Here is a 20,104-nt window from a genome sequence, read left to right on the forward strand (position 1 = left end):
ATACCTGGTGCCACCTCAAAACCCTCACAACTAGGCAAACCTTCCTTGAACTTCACAACAAGGCAAAAAAAAAATTAGAATTGATAAATAAAACCACTGCCTTTCTCTGCAAATGAAACACAGTTCCAGCCCTCAGAAGTTTTGGGCAGCTGTGAACAATATCCTCCAACCTGGCCAAATTTCTACCCCCCCCCCATCCAATTTAGAAGGATCAGACTCTGATATAGCTTCCAATTTCAACAACTATTTTATCTCCTCTGTACTTAAACTTATTAATAGTACTAATCCCATCAACCTACCACAATCCCATGAGGACCAAACAATAAATACCCCATTCTCACTCAAACTAGTCCCAACAGCAACCATCCAGAAGCTCTTATCCAAACTCAAACCCACCACCCTCACTGCCAACAACCTCCCAGCTGACTACCTTCAAGTTGCAACTCAGGCCATAGGGTACCCCATTTTTTTATTGATAAATAGATCCATCACTGAACACACTATTCCATCTTTGTGGAAAATATCCTATATCATCCCTCTCTACAAAGGAGGCCCTCTACCAACCTCTCTAACTATAGACCTATCGCAATCCTGTCACCCCTATCAAGGATTCTTGAAAGATGTGTCCACTACAACCTCCCTACACACCTTCTTACCAATAACCTATTATCAAAAACTCAACATGGTTATCAACCATCACACAGCACCACCACTGCCCTAATAAACTTCACCAACACCATAAATACACACAGAAATCAAGGCAGACTAGTCTCTGCCATCTTCCTAGACCTATCCAAAGCATTTGATACAATATCCCACAATAAACTCTTATCCCACTTCTCTGACCTTAACATGGACAACTCCACCCTGCTCTGTTTTAAAAGTTATCTAAATAAGTGCCTTCAGTCAGTTAAATGGCATGATTCCCTATCCCCACCTCTCCTAGTATCACTATGCATTCTTCAGGGTTCCATTCTTGGCCCACTTCTCTTCAATATTTTTACAAACCAACTTCATTTAGCAACCACAAAAGCCAAAATAGTTCAATACACTGATGACACAACCCTAATCTGCTCTGCATCTAATCTCCAACATCTCCAACAAAAAGCCCAGGAATCCTTCACAGAGATAGAAAACTGGTTATATAATTCACAACTGATACTAAACCGAAGCAAAACCCAACTTATACTATTCCACCCAGTAAAGACTGCTGAGCAATCCACCCTCAATATATTCTCAGCAAACAGGACCCCCATCTCTCCAGTCCCAGAGGCCAAATTACTAGGGTTTATAATTGACCAACAACTATGATTCAACAAATAAATATCCCTAACTATCTCCAAAGTGCACAAAAAGCTAGGGACCTTATACCGCTGCAAAAAGTACCTTACTTCCAAATCTAGAACTGCTATAGCCAGAACCCACCTCTTAACTACCTTACTTTATGCATGTCCAATACTAACAAATCTAAATAAGACCGACCTTAACAAACTATCTACATGTTACCACAAAATTGCCAGATTTGCTACCAACGCCACCGCCAAATCTTGTTCCCACCACTGTCAATCCCTACTTACTTTACATTGGCTTGAGCTACCTAACCTATTACGCTTCCATCAAATCAGCCTAACACACCAAATTCTATACCATCCAGAAAAAATCCTGCCCTATCTGAACTTGCTTCTGTACTTCAAGTGAACATTTACGCTCTACCAATAAAGCCCTAATAGAAAAAATCCCATTTAGAAATAGCTCTGGGGAATCTCTCTTCATTAACGAAATTGCTAACACCTGGAATAGTCTTTCTCCTGACATTAGACTACAAATTAAAACACCCACTATCAAAAGATTACTGAAAACACACCTTCTCACCAATTGACTATGTAACTGCAATAGTCCACCTTAACCCCTCACTAAACAGCAGTAGTACTGCTTCCTTATGCCTCCTTTTCTTAGCGATGTACTCACCATTGCTCTGTCGCTCAAACGTCTTGTGAATGCTACTAAATGCTTATTGAAAATATGTAAATATGTAACAATTATACTTATTTTCTTCTATTGTTGCCTTACACTAATCTCAATGTAATCTACTTGCTATGTATCTCCTGAATTCTAATATCTCCTTTCAGATTTGTTATACCTTTGTAGTATGATGTTAATTGATTCTACATTCATAATGTCTGTAACCTGTTACTATTATCTCTAAATGCTGTAACTGTTGTACTTATTGGAGTTTAGCTCCCCAGGCCTCCAATGAAAATGGACACCAGCTGTCCAGTCGGACATTCCCAGTAAACAAATGCCAAATAAATAAATAAATAAATAAATGCAAATGGAAAAGAAAATATCCAGAATACTTAACATGGATTTTTGTATTACGAGCCTAGAATTTAGTAAACCACTACTAGACTAAATGTTGTTACCAGAGCATTCTAGTTGTTGGGTGTAATTCTTTCATCTCCCTGTTTTAACATCAGACTCTGTTTTCAAGTGCTGTGGGCAGAACTTTCAGACATTTTGTTGTAGATGGGTAGATCAGATGACAAAGCATAAATGTTAGACTGTGTGGACCTGCAGAACAGAGTACGTCTATATATTAAACATGGATACAATCCGGTGGAATAGAAATACACCTTTACTAAATAATTTCTCTATTAAATACTACTGAGATTCCTATATCATAAAAAATTCACCTTCTAAAATTTCTGAGTTACATTTTAACATTCTAAATTTTATGTCCTTGGGATGACAGTTTCACCTTTCAAACATCGTGCTAAATTTTCACTAATTAAATGCTTCTGCTTTATTCATAGGGTAATCCTGTGGTCGAAATCCCCATTCATATTATCTCTGTTCCAAAATCTGCAATTTTCCTCTGACTTTCTGTCATCACCTGGTGCTTGTGAAGGTAAATAGATTCCTTCTTCCTGTGTTCTGTCAGGAAACAGGCAATAGAACAGAGCAAATAATCTATGGTTGTGTTGCCCATAGGGAGCTCCCACATAATATGTTGAGGGTTAAGAATCACAGGAGAGTGGACCAACAATTAATTTCGTTCCCCAGTTGCTGGAATATTCTAGTAGCTAAACACTGCCTTTATAAGTGTCTGACAAACTTGTATATGGCTGTTTAATTGTATTACCTCCAGTCAGCTGCATGGCTTGGTATTTTAGTTTCTTTTTCATTTTTAAACTTGTATAATTGTCAGTCAGAAAGTTATAGTTTATTACTTTGTTAACTTGGTCAGTGACCTGGTCAGCAGAGGAAGGTTAAATTTTAGCCAATCAACTAGCATGTTTTTGGGAGGTGAGATGCGACCTTGTAGAAAACGTAATGGGAAAACATGCAAAGCCCACACAGATAGAGCCTGCACATTAGCACTGAACCCTAGTATCTGGGACCCAACAAAGTATTATGCTTGGATATTGTTCTTGGGGGGGGGGGGTGATAGCTTCCTGAGTCACACCAAGAACAGCATCACTAAATGAATACAAGAAAGCACATTAGTACTCTATGTACAGTTCATCTCTTAATTAATTAATTAATTAATTAATTAATTCATTCATTCATTCATTCATTCCCCAGTAAAACAAATTCAGGATTGCAGTGAGGTGGAGCTTACTGCATCAGGTAAAAGGCCAAGGGCTACATACACTAATATATGCACTGCATGCACACCTGAAGGCAGTTTGGAAAGTCATCAATCCATCTCTTGTGTGCTGTTGGTATGTAAGAGGAAACTGGGGCCCTGGAAAAAACACATGCTGCCACAGGGATAATATACAGACTCCACACAGAAGCTGCAAACTGACCTGGACAGCAACAGTAACCAGTGAGCCATTTTGCTACCCATATATGTAGTTGTGGATTGATATTTTTAACCAAATTTGTAAATGGAATTTTGTCATATCAAGCAAACAAAAGCAGTATTTGGAAAAAATGAAAAACAGCATACTTCAAGTGTTTTTCAGCGGGCGGGTTAAGTGCCTTCTACTCACCCAACAGAGAACATAATCAATACTGTGCTCACTTAATCCCAGGGAAAGTTACAGCCTCTTGAGCTGTGTATCAGTTTCTCCTAATGCCAAGGTTTTTGGTTCGCTACTACAGTTGATTTTTTTTCTAGTTGAGCAATTATGATCTTAATGGAAACAGGTTGGGGTGTCTCAGCTTCTAAGCTAACCATGCACTTACTTCTGTCTTTTAATTTTGGCAGTGTTAGTTCATGCTCTAGACAGTATTAACCCTCCAAAGTGAAAGGACTGTATACCCTTGTAATACACATTTTAAGAGTTTTATCTGCTGCTTCTTTATTACCAGTTTTGATTATCTCACTTGTCTTTGATTTTGAAAGATTACCCTCACCTCTATGTCCTTAAACCAATTTACAAAACAACTACCAGCAACCACTCTTAATAAAGTGAAGCAATACAAAAGAAAAGGCACATCTCTAGAAGGTGTATATATAATATGATATGGTATGGAATCCTTTGAAGTCTTTGGTTATATTCAGTGTATGTTTTATTCTATTTATCTTTTTGCTAAACCGATGAGTGATCTGAAACTTGCAGATCTTTTCAAACTGATACTCAACCCACAATGGTAAAAGAAATGTCAGTGCATATGAGAAATCTGGACTAGCTGCACAACCAGCTTGACTTTGAGAAATCTTTAAAGCATGAATAAGACTTTGACAACAAACTGTAGCAAACTATTCTGGCACAGTGTGTTTGTGTCACTTTAATTTTACTTTGCATGCATTTAGCTGATACAGAACAAAAAGCTCCAGCAGTACACACAGATGTTCCTCCATTCCTCTATCTTCCTCATAGGTTTAATGTTCTTTTAGTTTCTTGACCATACTGTGGTTCATATTTGTCGGATAGCCATCATCAGGCCTTCTCTGGTCCTCTGTCAGAACAAATGGTGACAATACAGGAAGGTTGACTAGTCATGTTAAGGAATCACATGGCAGATAAATTTGGATCTTGATTTTTCCCTTCTTATGCCACTTACAAGATCTGTCCTACTACTCCTCTACCAGTACCCCCTCAGTGCATTTGTTCCTCCAGTGAAGGGTGAAATCTAGGCTTATTTGTTCCCTAGTCAGGCTAACAGCCTTTCGACCTATCCATTCATTTCCCTCACTGGAGTGAGAGCCTAATCTGATTAGTATCTCAGCAGTGCTGAGTGTCAGGTGTATAGGAGAGCACTAGCATGCCCATCATGGGGTCTAATCTAACTCTCCTCCCAACAGGTAACCTGCAAGGTAACAATGCTTGGAAGTTTGCATATATTAAAACAACAAAAACAGAAAATACATGCACATTTGATTTAAAGGCTGTTTCTAGAAGCATAGAAAATAATTCAATGTATATAATTTTCTTTTGAAGTACTCTGTCTCAAATCATAATGTGATCAAGGGGAAAAAAAATTGACAAAAGTCAGTGTTTATGAGAACTACTGATTAACTCCCACCAATGCTGGAGTGTGGCTTGATATCTCACTTAGTTAAACTAAAAACTGTGAGATCATTATACTTTGAGAGAACAAAATATATAGCTGAAAAGGTAAAGCAGGTTAACAACTCTAGTATTAGTGTTGTTGTTGTGTCTTTCGGCTTATTCCGGTTAGGGGTTGCCACAGCGGAACTCCGGTCCGCTAATGATTGGTAGTGGATTTTTAAGTGCCGAGTTATCAGCCCTGACGCACAACCTTCAATGAAGGCACACCCATTCACGCATGCCTCCACACAGAAGACGCTCTAGCTGAGAATCGAATGCAACGACGTCTTGCTGTGAGGCGACAACGCTACTGCAGCACCACTACCACGGTTAATAACTCTAGTATTAGTGTACCATTGCATGAGAGTACAACTTGGAAATAAATCCATTTTTTCCTCATATCCTGTTCTGGTTTATCATTTGCAGTGAATCATAACTTAGTGGACTGTAGTTTATCCTGTACTGACAGGGCCAGAATTTGATTACTGAGGCATTACTGCAAACCAAAATGGCTCAATTTTATGTGCCAAATAACCCCTGTATCAGAACTGATGTTAACTATTAAGAATTAAGTACTTTCATAATCACAGCAAGAATTTGTAAGGTTCAGCAAAATTAGAATGGGGCATTCTATTCCTCAAGTCAGAAAATAATCCTTGTTAAAGTATATTTTCCCATAAAACACACTGCATATAGTACATTTAGGAAGCAATGCAACAGACACGCTCTGTGCCTTATTTAATCAGCCATTAGTCAAAATACAGACACAGAATTATGCACTATCTTAGTTTTAGAACTAATAATTTAGTATACAGTTGTTCTAAATTAATCTTGAATATTTTGATCAAGGTTACCTGTAAAAATTAGTTGCCACACCAGAAAGAATGACAACAAAATGCAACTTTGGAAACATTTGATAAAATTTAGATAGCTACCAGTTTAAATTCAGGGATGCAATAACATATAACACCAAAACAAATTCTTTGCCACCCTGAATTATGCTAACCATAGTGATTTGATTTATGTAGAAACTCTGCAGCCCACAGGAGCAATTATTAATCTTCCATGCAGACAGTCTCAAAAAACTACAGCTTTACTCCATCGCATATCGCCTACTCAGGGGCAATCTCTGTCTAACATACAAAGCTATGTCAAACCTAGAGCTGTTGGACATGCTCCACTTAAAGAAATCCCAATCCCTCCGAGCTACACACTCTAGAGACCTAAACCTTGTCACCACAATAAACAGAACATGCTGGAGGGATAGATTCCTGTCCCAGAGACTTACCATACTCTGGAACAGACTACCTATCTATGTCAAACAGAGCTCCTCATTAGCACTCTTCAAGAAAAATTTTGATGACTGGATGGGAAATGGGAAATTCACCCCGGGGATCACTTCTGTGGCTCTGCTCGACAGAGGCACAGGAAAATAATTTTCTTGGGTGGCGAAAACCAGGGTACATTTTTTGGCTAGGCTTGTATGGGCCCTAGGGCCGATAGCCTAGTACCTACCTATGAACCTACCTGTGAACCTATACCTCTGGAAGCAAATCCGTGTTTTTCCTTTAATCATAGACTAGCTCACGGAATGCTATGAAGCACATCCTTTAAGCTCATCTTTTCTTTGCTTTTCCACTTGAATAATGAACATTCTTTTGGACAGTCAATGCACCATGTTTTCCTCCTAAAAGAATAACTGCTATTGACCTTTCATGCACAATACTTACTTGAGTGGCTTCTATAATTGTAAGAATGTCTCCTTTTTCAAAACGTAGCTCATTTAACTTCGGCTTTGTGTGATCACATTTAGCAATGCACTGTGTCCCAGGGCCCCAGGCCTTCTGCAGAGAAAAAATATGTTAAACAAGTCTGTCTTACTGTTAGCATAACAAAGTAATATAAACATGAGTTCTACAAGCTACTACTAACAATGTCTGCCATATTTTAACACTGTCCCCCAGAATAGTGCGCCACTGTGAATCATTCAAATAAGCTATCTGACTCCCAGTAAAGTAACAATTAGGGCTAAACTAATCCACAGTAAATATTGTCCCACATTCCTCTATAAAACAGAAAATAAATACTCAGCCTAAAACTTAACAGAGTCTGTTGGATGACTTTCTCATCTTGCAAAGACATCAGCTTCACCAGCCTACAAGTGAAAAAAGCTTTCACATAATAGTCCATCCAGTAGGAACAATCAGAAAAGAATCTATACATCCTTCAGAAGAAAATTGACATATCATTAGAAAGACACCTACATGTGAAAATATGTGGTGGATAGTGAATCATTGAGTTGTAGTTCAAGTATATCACTGCTGTGCATAACTGAAATTGTAATCTGTTTGGGTTGTTGTTGTTTGACTTGTTAATCTAGGCCACATTTCTGAGAAGTCTGATGTGCGCTTATTTCATTTGTATGTGCCAAGGATAAAAAGGGTTCTAATACCCACCCACTCACTTGGTAACCAACGGTAAATAAATGAACACATACATAAAAACATACATATACATACATACATAAATAACTAACTAAATCAATAAATGCATACTGAAATTCCATCTGATGATATTAACAATAATATTTGACCCATCTTTGGAAGAAGTCATACAAAAAAATTTCCATTTACTAAATTATTGTATAATAATTTATTGTATAATCTTTTTATGATTTTTTCATAATGCTTATGTTACTCCAAACTGGTTAACCATCTATTTTCCAAATTATGAATGTACTGTACATATAATGTACATATAACCAAACAGAATTAGACATTCCATTTCTGTTTTTGGAAATGTGTGTTGTTTCTGTATTGGAATTTTTAAGTAAAAATTCCACAATGATTTGCCATAAAATCACATCTTTTATGAAGAACACATCAGAAAAAAATGACATTCTGAGAATTCTGGGGAAGAAGACTCAGCTGCATACTCTAAAACTATTTGCATGTGCAGTATATATTTACAATGCCCTTGATACTATCAGATGCTGATTAAAGAGCACAGTATTTCTATACATACTCTAAAACTATCTGCATGTGCACAGCATGTGCGGTACATATTTACAATGCCCTTGATACTATCAGATGCTGATTAAAGAGCACAGTATTTCTATACATACTCTAAAACTATCTGCATGTGCATAGCATGTGCAGTACATATTTACAATGCCCTTGACACTACCCGATGCTGATCAAAGAGCACAGTATTTCTATACATACTCTAAAACTATTTGCATGTGCATAGCATGTGCAGTACATATTTATGATGCCCTTGACACTACCCGATGCTGATCAAAGAGCACAGTATTTCTATACATATTCTAAAACTATATGCATGTGCATAGCATATGCAGTACATATTTATGATGCCCTAGACACTACCAGATGCTGATCAAAGAGCACATTATTTCTATCTTTTTTATGCTACATAATCTAAAAACTCTATACTATCTTGCAAAGGAAAAGATAACTATCTAAGGAAGACAATCCCTTCAATTCACTAAAATGCTCACTATGCATGCTAACTACCCAATGTGGTTTGGCCCATTAGCATGATGAAAAGAAAATGTGATTCAAAGACAGGTATGGCTGCAATGAGAAGAATGTCCTTATCGACTCATTACTATGTCTCTGAATTGAACTCTGTGCTGTCAGACTTGATTGTGCTAGTGTTCTTCCTAGAGGACCATGCATTATGTTTGCAAAGGCACCCTTCTACATGCGCACACATATACGCACACACTGAACAAAGAAGCCCTCCCACATTTGATCACACTGACAGAAACAGTCCCCCATACACCTGCATGCATAATCCAATACACACACAGATATATACACACACACACACACACACACACACACACACACACACACACACACACACACACACACACACACACACACACACATATGCACCCTCCCACATCTTTGCTAAACTTATCTGTGCACAAGATACTTCCACAGGAGTGAATGGGTGATTTTTGTGATTTTACAGTGGTAACCTTGTGGTCCTAAAGAAAAATTTTACTTAAATCAAGATATGCAGACATTTTTATAATAAAATCAATGGTAATTAGTATTAGCAATTCCCTTGGACTGCTGCTGAGCTTTTCTCATGAAACTGTTCTCCATGCTGAGTTTGTGAATCAGAAAACTTGAATGTAAAATGAAAACGTTTGTGGGGTTTGCTTGTTTTAAAATGTATCAACAGTGCACCCTGGTGGAATGAAAAGAAATGTGCATGCATTATTGTAACTGATTTAAATGTATATGTTTTAATAGAGAATACTGGGTAGCACAGGATAACCAGCTAGCTTACTTTAAGAAAAATAAAGGAAACATAAACCATTAAAACTGTACCCCACAGGGCTGAATAGGACTGGAGATGGTAGGTCAGGAAGAAGCCTTTATTCATTAACTCAGTAAAAGGAAGGGATGCCCCAGGCACTGTCATAAACATTTAGATGTGTATTGTAGCTGTCTATGCTAAATTCCTGTCTCAACTTTAAAGGGGGGGACTGTGAGAACCTAGAGTCAGGTGACCAGATGAGGTCATTCTGCAAGTCATCTATGATATTATATTTTACAGGGAGTAATTTCTGAGTATGAAGTATTCTGTTTTGGGGAACCTGACTAGAAAGACTGCTCACGTATTTCATTGTGCCTTGGTCTATCAAGTAAGTTATAAGGGAATAGTAATTCTCCTAGATTCAGTCAGGAATATAGTGAAGCTTAGTTTAGAGATTGCTTTTCTTTATTTGTATGAATCTGTCCATCAATGTTATTTTCAATATTTGCTGTGATTTGAACTTTGTGGTTTACTTAAAATATATAATCAGTATTTTTATGCTCTTCTATTACTTATTATTAAATATATTTAAAACTTTTATTGTAGCTGGTCCTTGTAGAAAGTATTTAACATTTGATAGTGCTTGTATTTAGTGACACTGTGTGGGCCACTCCAGAAGGCCTAGCTGTCATGGTCAACTACCATTTATATTAGTATTAATATTACACAGTATAAATGGACACCCTTTGTTAAGAGCTGATTGTGGAGTGTCTGGTGGTGGTGATAACTACCTTATAATCTGGGCAGAAGGAGACATGGCAGCTAAATGTATGCCAGCCTTTTCCAGGTGTGTCTGTGTGTGTGTGTGTGTGTGTGTGTGTGTGTGTGTGTGTGTGTGTGTGCCTGTGTGAAAAAAATCAAATCTCACAGTGTGTCAGCTACTAGGAGCAGGAACATCAAGCACTGGGCTTACAGAGAGGGTGCTGAAGGTCTTAGCTTTGACACTCGGCTGAGGACTGAACCCTACAGCTGTACCAGTGGAGAGTCTTATTGCAGACCTGGAGGGAGACAGAGAGATCCAAACACAGACTGGGTGTGTTCCCTGTATGCTCTTAAGGGCAGTTGTGCTTGATGCAGAGAGGTCTGCATCTGGAAATACTGAGTGTGTCCATTTGCATTCCAAGTGCATGTCCCTCTCCAGTGTGAGGATTCAGGCTCCTTGATTGTTGGCCCAGCATGGAGATGTCACATACCTCATCAAATATTTATCTATAGACACATTATGTATGTTAAGGCACTGGTGTAGGCTGTCCAGTCCAATATCAACATTATCAGCAAATCCAGTTCATAACACTTATACATTTCCAAAGCAGCATTGTATGGTGCCATAAAGGGTGAAATCAATTCTAACTAGAAACTGAAGTTGCAAGGCTTGTTTTATTTCTTTACAATGCAATCCATCTTAATTGCCACACTGTTGTCATCAGTCCATGCCTCCACATAGAACAAAATAAAGAAACAAGAGTGCATGCAAGGATAACCTTCTTATTATGTGACAAGGAAAGTAGTAATTCTACATGTTTTCAAATAAAACAGCCTTTTAGTCTATGTTTTTACATTCTTTATCCTGAAAGATATCAAATAATCAGTCATCAACTGCACCCTCATCACTAATGCACACTAAGGGAGGTACTGTGAAACACCAAACATGGAGCCAAAATTAATATGACATCGTCATATACTATATCTAAATAGGACATTTAATAGTTGATTCATTTTCATGTAAGTAGAACAACTTATAGAAGTGGAAATTAAATAATAGGAATATAAATAAACTTATTATCTTATAAATCCCTTAATATATGCTTAGTGTTGCACCTTAATATGAGAAAATGTGATATAGCCTCTTAAGACATGTGGCATTGCGATAAACCTTAAATATTTTTAATTTAAAGTAAAATGAACAGCACAAATCTTTTAAAACTGAAAAGAAGAGCAAGTGCCTGCAAATATGCCAAACATTAGCAACAGACTTTGTAAAATTTACTAATAATGTTCAAGTTCAAATTTATTAAGATGCTTTATAACCAAAACACCATTGCAATATAAAATAACTTGTTCCTGTTGGTGTAGCATTTTCTCTAACCTGTCCCTCTTTTGTTTTATACTGTTTGTGATGATGTGAGGTATTGCCATCTGTGCCAGGGAGAATAGGGCAGTGCATGTGGAACATATGTCAGCATAGTTAGCTAGAGTTTTGTAAATAATTTTGTGTCATTTGACAATCAAACTGACTTGTATAGATGATTTTGTTAAAAATGTATCAACAGTGTTATTATAACTGATAAATGTATATGTTTAAACAAAGCCTTCTGGAAGGGAACAGTAGAAATTTTTGAAATTGTTCTATAATTTTCAAATACTGCAATGGATCTGAGGGTGTATTGTACCCAGAGTCAGATGATCAAATGTGATGTCATTCTATAACCAGTACTGAGAGGATGGAACTCTCACAGCATTTTATTTTGTTTTGTTTTCTTTGGAACCTGATATAAAGATCTGTGATAGTTATCACAGTCAGTTGAGTTGAGTTCAGTTCAGTTAAGTTAGAAACTCATCACCTTGCCTTGTGGAAGTAAGCATCTCTGCATCTAATCTTGCCCTGCTATATTAATTAAGTTAGCTAGGGAACAATTATTCTTTAGACAGTCAGGAAATAAATTAGTTAAGTATTGTTTTTCTGCATATGTTTGAATCTGTGTTATTTTTATTTCTTCTGTGATTGAAACTCTGGTGTTGTACTTAGATATTTAGTATTCTCATGTTTTCTGTTTTATTTATTATTAAATATTTTTACACTGTTCATAGTTTTTGGTCTTTTAGAGATTACTTTTAATGTCTTGAGAGTACTTGTGTTTATTTTGGTGACACCTTGGCCACTCCAAAAAGCCTGACTGCTTTGGTTACACTCTACCATTTATGTTAGTATCGATTTTACTCAGTATAATTGGATACCCTTATAAGAGCCTGAGAGTAGCTGACTATCTAGGAAGAAAGGGTACAGTTAGTAAATCTGTACCAGCCCTTCCCAGGAGTGTATCTGTGTGAGAATTAATACCCAGATGTGGGTCTGTCAGCTACTTGGAAATGGGACACACTGCTCCAAAGTGAGTCTTGTTTGGGATCTGGAGAGAAAAAAAGTCCAATTCCAGGTCTGGAGCATGTTCCCTGTGTGCTCTTGGGGGAAATTTTGTTTGATGCAGAGAGCTGCATCTCAAAAATACTGTGTAAATCCATTCCTGTTCTTAGTGATCATCTCTCACCGGTGTCAGTGATGAGGAAAGAGGCTCTTTGATTACTGGCTTGGGGAAGAAAGATGCCATCACAGTGTTAGAGTGTATTTTAAATATTGTAATTAGTTCTGATGAAGTATAAGTACTGTGTAGATAGATAAAAGTGCATACTCCTCAACAAAGATGTTTTCTGCAATAGCCCATGGGCACGTGTTTTTTTAAATGTTGTGATTAGGAAAAAGTTTAGAAAGAAACCCCATTAATGAACAAAATTAGTTATTAAATGTATGCTTGCTTTCAGCAAATTGTTCCATTTTATTCTACAGTTATGTTTTCTTTTTTAATAGGGGTCAGAAATGTTTTACAACAAGGTTATTCAGCATAGTTATTAATCTACTGGAAAACCTAATTCATGCAAGCCAATGTGAATTCTCTCCAATTAGACTCAAGTTAACATAAAAAAATATGATTTTTTTTTTTTTTTTTTTAGAAAAAGGTACAAGAAAGGAAATTATTTTATGTACTGGGCATGAGAACCTTCTCTCAACCATATTTTCTTGTTTTCTACAGTGACGTTTTAGCCAAAGTACTCAGGCTATCTAAACAAATGAATCACATCAGTTAGAAAATATATTTTTCTATGTTTTGCCTCCTTGCCTGCTAACTATCAAGAATCCCCAAATAGGAATCTGGCCCATTTATTTCACCACTACTGGAGTGCCTCCATGCAAGTGAAGGAGATATCTGGAAGGGCATCATCCAGGCAGTCATGAAAGTTGTTTGTGCCCTTGCCAGCATCCCATATCATAAATGATAACCCACTTCCTGCTGGTTGCCATGCCCACCTACAGGACTGAATCTGAATACTGCTGTCACTGACGTAAGGACATCCAGTCTCCAGCCCTTGTCTGGACTATTTTCTTGCCTTGCAAGCTTCTGCTTGTTTGGTGACCACCAGCTAACTAGAACCAACATTCCTTCCTCTAAGGATGGGTGGGCTACCATTCGCTATTCACTCCCATCCTCTCCCACCTGTATTTTTTTAGCTCCCAAGGCTGTAGTTGAACTCAAATCAATCTAGTTATCTAGAATGTAATTTAGTAATGTACGTGTTTTAAGGGTTAGGTTTTGGTGCTGTTTATTTAAGAGAGGGTTACGTTTGATTGGTTTATTGCCATCATGTGATACAGTGTCAAAACTTTTAAAACAGATATTTTATTAATTGTCCTTTATTCTGAAGAAGCTTGCACTTTAGTTGCAAATGAAAAGTGCTTCAATAAATAGTGGACGGCAGTCTCGGCTACAACCTTTTCTTTTTGTTTCACCAGTTCGTTTTGTCTTTTTTGTTTGCATACATTCAAATATACTCCACAATACAAGGCATTACAATAAAAACAGTGTACCTTTTTAGATGTCTGTTAAGACAAACTTGCCTCACTACAGCAGGCTTACCACAAATCGGCACTGCAATGCATTCAAATACCTAATTGGCTTTAGGACCAGGAAATAATCTGAACTCCCCAGATACTAAGCAATTAGCAGTGAGTATAATGCCTTGCATATCAGTACTAGTGATATCAGCAATTTCAAGGAAGAGGTGTAATATAGGTAAACAATTGTCTTATGTCTTCTTGTTCTGGCCAGTGAGGAAATAAACTATAACAGGCATCAGCAGGGTAAAAGAACAAGTAGGCTGGTTGAAGCAACTAAACATGAATAAGGTAGTAAATAGTACTGTGTGTTTAATTGATTTCATTAATATACATAAATAAATAATTTATAAAGGGTGCTAACTGAAGTGCTACAGTGCATTCAGTACATTTCTGCAACCAAATGTAAAAGATATATTAATATATAACTGCAGTATTCTGTCTTTAACTGATTTTATAAAATGTAAGTATTTATAAAGGGTGTTTTCAGTACAATACTGCAAACAAATTAATATCAGGCACAATTATGATCATTTCTGTTAGTATAGTAGACTGCAATATGTAATCCCCACCAAAACTTTATTGCAATATACTTTTTCCTTCATAAGTACTTCCCATAACTTTTCATCCCAACTATGTATAAGCACATCTCATATCATTTTTCCAACGTACACACAAGCACTTCTCAAATGGGTAGTCCCATGTATGCACAAGTACTGCTCGTACATTCTGTTTTACTTCAATAAAGGTTTATAAAATAAAATACTCTGTAAAACGATGTGTGAATTTTTGGTGTGAAATTTCTCTTTTGTCTTCCCCCTCCTTTTTTCTCTGTTTTTCTTATTTTAATTATGCATGCCTTTCTCCTTTCTTACTTTCTTTCTCGCCCATTTATGTAAATTTTTTTACATATCAAAACTCCTCAGAAGCAGTCCAAGTGCTTACCTCTCAGTTTAGGAACTGTTCACCAAATGCCTGTCCAGGGACAATCCTTGCAGACATGCTAGAATGTGGCAGTCTGTCCAGCTTCACTAAGCGAGTGCTGCAGGACTTGAGGATGTGTTGGAACAGGTCATGGACAGATGGCTTCAGTTAATTCAGACCTCTCTTCAGTGAGTTGAAGATTTGCTGCTCCAGTTGGTGCTGACCACCACTCTAACACAAGCCCCTGCCCCCTTAACATTGGAGTCCTCTACTGCAACACCATCTGGTACTAGAAGTTTTGAGGCTCTTTGGACTGAGGGCTCTTGCTGGTTCCACTTCTCATCACTCCTCCTTCCTTTCTCCTACACTCTCTTACTTATTTCCTACCCACACTACCCAATTATCCACCCACACTACCCAATTATCCACACACACTACCCAATTATCCACCCACACTACCCAATTAAATATAAAAAAAACTTAAAAAAAATAGTGGTGTCTATCCCTGCCAAAAACATAGTGCCCATCTCCTTTCACACCTCCACCAAGACAATCCTCTTGATGTGTTCCTTCTGCGTCTCCCTCTTTGTTGTGACTCCTCTTTTTCAGTCTCCTCTGTCATCCCCTTTCCATTCTTTAAACAAACCAACAGGGTCCCCACAAAGGCATACCACTGCATAAAATAGTTTAAACCCCTTAATTTCTTAAAATATTAATAATAAAAGCTGCGGAATCTGCTGCTTTCCTTAAGTCTTTCAAGTGTGACTAAGCATAACTGCAACTGTCCACAATATGTGAATACATACAAAGCTATACAAAGACCACTGCTTTCACTAATTACTTCATATGTACTTAAAAGTTTAACTTGAAGTATTTTGTACATTTGCTATAAGTAGGAATGTTTTTTCCAATTCCTTAACTTTTTCTTATTTAGTACGAATAATCTGAGCTTAGCTTATTTGCATATATAGGTAGCTCCACTCTTTGCGGGTAAACACTACCTAGTATGAAGTCCCTGACTATGAATACCAGCCATAGACTTATACACTTTTCAAGGAAATGGCTTTTCAGTCAAATGTATCTTTAGTCAACTCATGTTTTTCAAACATTTGTATTTCAGTCAAAGCTAGCTTTGATGAAATGATAAACAAACATATAAAAAATATACACACACACACACATATATATATATATATATATATATATATATATATATATATATATATATATATATATATATCTTGGTTCTATTACATTTCATCGAATGGACAGGACACTGACGTCTGTTTGGTCAACAGAAACAGATGGTTGAAGTGCGTGAAGTCAACAATCCAAAGGTAAGGGAGTATTCCCTTCCCACAGGGATTATGAGATCTCAAGAGTTGGTATATATAATTGATGGGGGCTGCAAGGGGAATACATGGGATCCAGTGGAGTTTTCCCCCACTGCAAAATTACTTGTTGTGGTTTCACCTACTCTGGGGTTAATCTTTGGGGCATGTGCAGTACATGTCAACGTTTTCATGTGTTGATGTCCTGTCCATTTGACAAAAGAAAATGTGTGTGTGTGTGTGTGTGTGTGTGTGTGTGTGTGTGTGTGTGTGTGTGTACACACACACACACACACACACATATATATATATATATATATATATATATATATACATACACAGAAAGGCCTCACTGAGACCAACAACTGGTTTCAAAACCATGGCCTTAAGCTCAATGCCAAAACATGTGTTGTCATCCCCTTTGGGAAAAACCCGGTTCCCATGAATTATCACATTGATGGTAGTCCACTGAACACAGAAGGTGTTATAAGAGATCTGGGAACACAGGTTGACAGCAACCTCTCTTTTGACCACCACATTGTCACTGTGGTCAGAAAGTCCTTCTATGTGGCACATCTCATTACTAAGGGTTTTGCATCCAGGAAGAAAGAGGTCATTGTCTCCCTGAACTCTTCCCTCATTAGGCCAATCATTGAGGACAATGCCCCATTTGGCATGTACCTCACTTAACACCTGCAGCAACTGGAGAGGCCACAAAATTACCTCACAAAGAGGATCCTAGGCCTTAACATTTGTCCTATATGGACAGACTCAAAAAACCTCCAACTATTCTCTGTCTCATATAGCCTACTTAGAGGCGATCTCTGCTTGACTTACAAAGCCATGTCTGACCCAGCTCTGTTAGAAATGCTACATCTAAAGAAATCTGTACCACACGTTTAAGGCCTAGGATCATCTTTGTGAGGTACTTTTGCAGCCTCTCCAGTTGTTGCACACCCTCCAGAGACCTCAACCTCATTATCACAATCAACAGAACATGCTGGAGGGACAGGTTCATAACCCAGGGACTGCCCATGCTATGGAATAGACTTCCCATACATCTCAAGCAGAGCACCTCACTGGCCCTCTTCAAGAGAAATCTTGATGAGTGGTTGAGAAACAGAAAATTCACCTCGGGGATTACTCCAATGGCTTTACTCGACAGAGGCACTGGGAAATATGGTCAGGTGGCACAATGCCAGGGTAATCCTATGGGCTAGGCTTGCAAAGGCTCCAGGGCCATTAGCCTAGTACAAACCTATGAACCTATATATATATATATATATATATATATATATATATATATATATATATATATATATATATATATATACACATATATATATATTTACTTATATAGGTAACACATGACAACTTATGATAACTTTGGAGACTTCTGTTCCTCATGTCAAAAGCTGCAGAATTAGCTTTTGTTAATTACTAAAGGCAAATCTACACTTGCTGAGGATGATTTGACTTGTGTAATTGGCACTTCTTGGAAAAATGCCCACCAGGGTATGCAGACAAATGTTAACAACTGTAATACCGTGAAAACTTTCAACAACAGAATATGGTGGATTGCCAACAGATGCAGTACTTATACAATGATATTAGCAAAGTAAACTGCAGAATAAACTAGCATGCTAAAGTTAAAAGGGACAAATTATTTACATAGTACCAAATGAAACAAGCATTTTTATCCTACAAAGTTGACGAATGACTTGAATAATATTTTACTTATGATACATACACAGCTGGAGAGTGCAAGTACCTGGTTTTTAGCCGTTATCTTTGAAGCAACTACAAGCTGCCTCCTTTGTAAGATAGACTTTTAATGAAGTCTTAAAACAGACCCAGTATATTTTGTTGCCTTATCTCAGCAAAAATGTGGTCCCAAGTAGCTGGTTCAAGTTTAGAAAATGCCCTCTTATCTATAGTGGCTTTAAAGGGAAAACTAATGAATGTTACTGACTCACGCAAGCCTTCTCTGAAGGTGAAGAGTTATACACTGAGCAGTAATGTAGCTCTGGGATTTACTGGTAACCAACTGAAGTGTTTCAAAAGGACAGAGTGATGGGCTGAGCTAGCTATCAGCCAGATTATCAGGTCTGCATATTTTATTAACAGCTATCTGAAGTTTTTGTTTATTTGTTATAGAGTGGAAAGAAATTGGTGACAGGACATGTTCTAGTTTGGGTATGAGGATAATTTTCTGCCATGGATTGGCAAAAAAAACAAAAAAGTAAAAAAAGCATAATTTTGTTTTGTAGTTGGCTTAGAAGATTAAGGAGCTGTTAATGAGCTGTTTTCTGTGTTCCAGGTGTGCAAGGTTTGATTCCCTCAGCTTCCATTGCCTCACTGTGTGACTCTAAGCAAGTAACCTAAGCAGACAGTGATCCCAGGCTGAGTGTGAAAATGGTCTATGCAGATGACTGCTCTACCCAGAAAAACAAACAGAAATAAATAATAAATAAATAAATTAATTAATTAAGAAGCGAGCAGATGAAGGTTTTAATAACAGAGTTTTAACAGAGCTAGTGTTTTCTTCACCACATAGTCAGTCTAATGAATAGTGCTTAGTGCAGGATCTAAGGTTATCTCCAGATTATTTGCTCTGACACTAGAGGCAAGGTATAGCCTTTGATATCCTTGACCAATAAGGAAGGTATGCCATTAAGTTTCTGGTCAGTGCCAAATACCATAACTGCTGACTTTAGTAGATTTATCAGGAGGCTATTCTAATAGTGGCATAACACAGGTCTGAGAACCTTGATGGTAGTTGTTGATGAAGGTCACTCTGGCTTTTGCTAGATTCTAGGACAAGAAGGTCATCAGCATAAATAACTAACTGTTTTTGGACTTGTCAAGCCATACATGAAATTATTGATGAAAGGGAAGAGAGAAGTGGGACAAGGACTGATCCCTAAGAAATGCCTTTATTTAGACTACTGAAATTTGAGAGGAGGTTTTGGAAATACAGTTGACATTTTCTGTTTTCAAGTTAACTTTGAAACCAGTTTAGGTTAGAAGAGATGAAATTTAATCTACTGAGTTTTTGGATTAGTAGTGCAAGATTCAGAGTTTCAAAGGCTCTAATCAAGTCAATGAACAGGCTCCCTGTGAGTACAGAGTAATTCATATTTTTGAGAATGGTGTCAGTAGCAGTGTATAAGGCTGCTATGGTGTTATACGCATTGGAGAAACTGATGCTGATCATATAGGAGTCAGTATTTGATTACATGTTCAAAGATGTGTTCATAAATTACTTTTATTTTGGTTAGTAGGCATAGGTTTCTTACTGTCCTACAGTATTTACATCCCTTTGAGCA

General features: G+C 37.4%; 1 protein-coding gene across 2 annotated transcripts in view; it reads right to left on the bottom strand.

Moving 5' to 3' along the window:
* Positions 1 to 20,104, bottom strand: part of MATK (megakaryocyte-associated tyrosine kinase) — a 716,676-nt gene that overhangs the window by 331,218 nt on the left and 365,354 nt on the right. For both annotated transcript variants that reach the window (XM_044054018.1, XM_044054017.1), the window contains one exon: positions 7,235 to 7,348. In XM_044054018.1, coding sequence (XP_043909953.1) covers positions 7,235 to 7,348 — 114 coding nt within the window. The remainder of the gene's footprint in view (positions 1 to 7,234; positions 7,349 to 20,104) is intronic.

The sequence above is a fragment of the Protopterus annectens genome, chromosome 13.part0, assembly GCF_019279795.1.
Source record: "Protopterus annectens isolate FY-2018-M chromosome 13.part0, PAN1.0, whole genome shotgun sequence".
Taxonomy (NCBI): Eukaryota; Metazoa; Chordata; order Ceratodontiformes; family Protopteridae; genus Protopterus; species Protopterus annectens.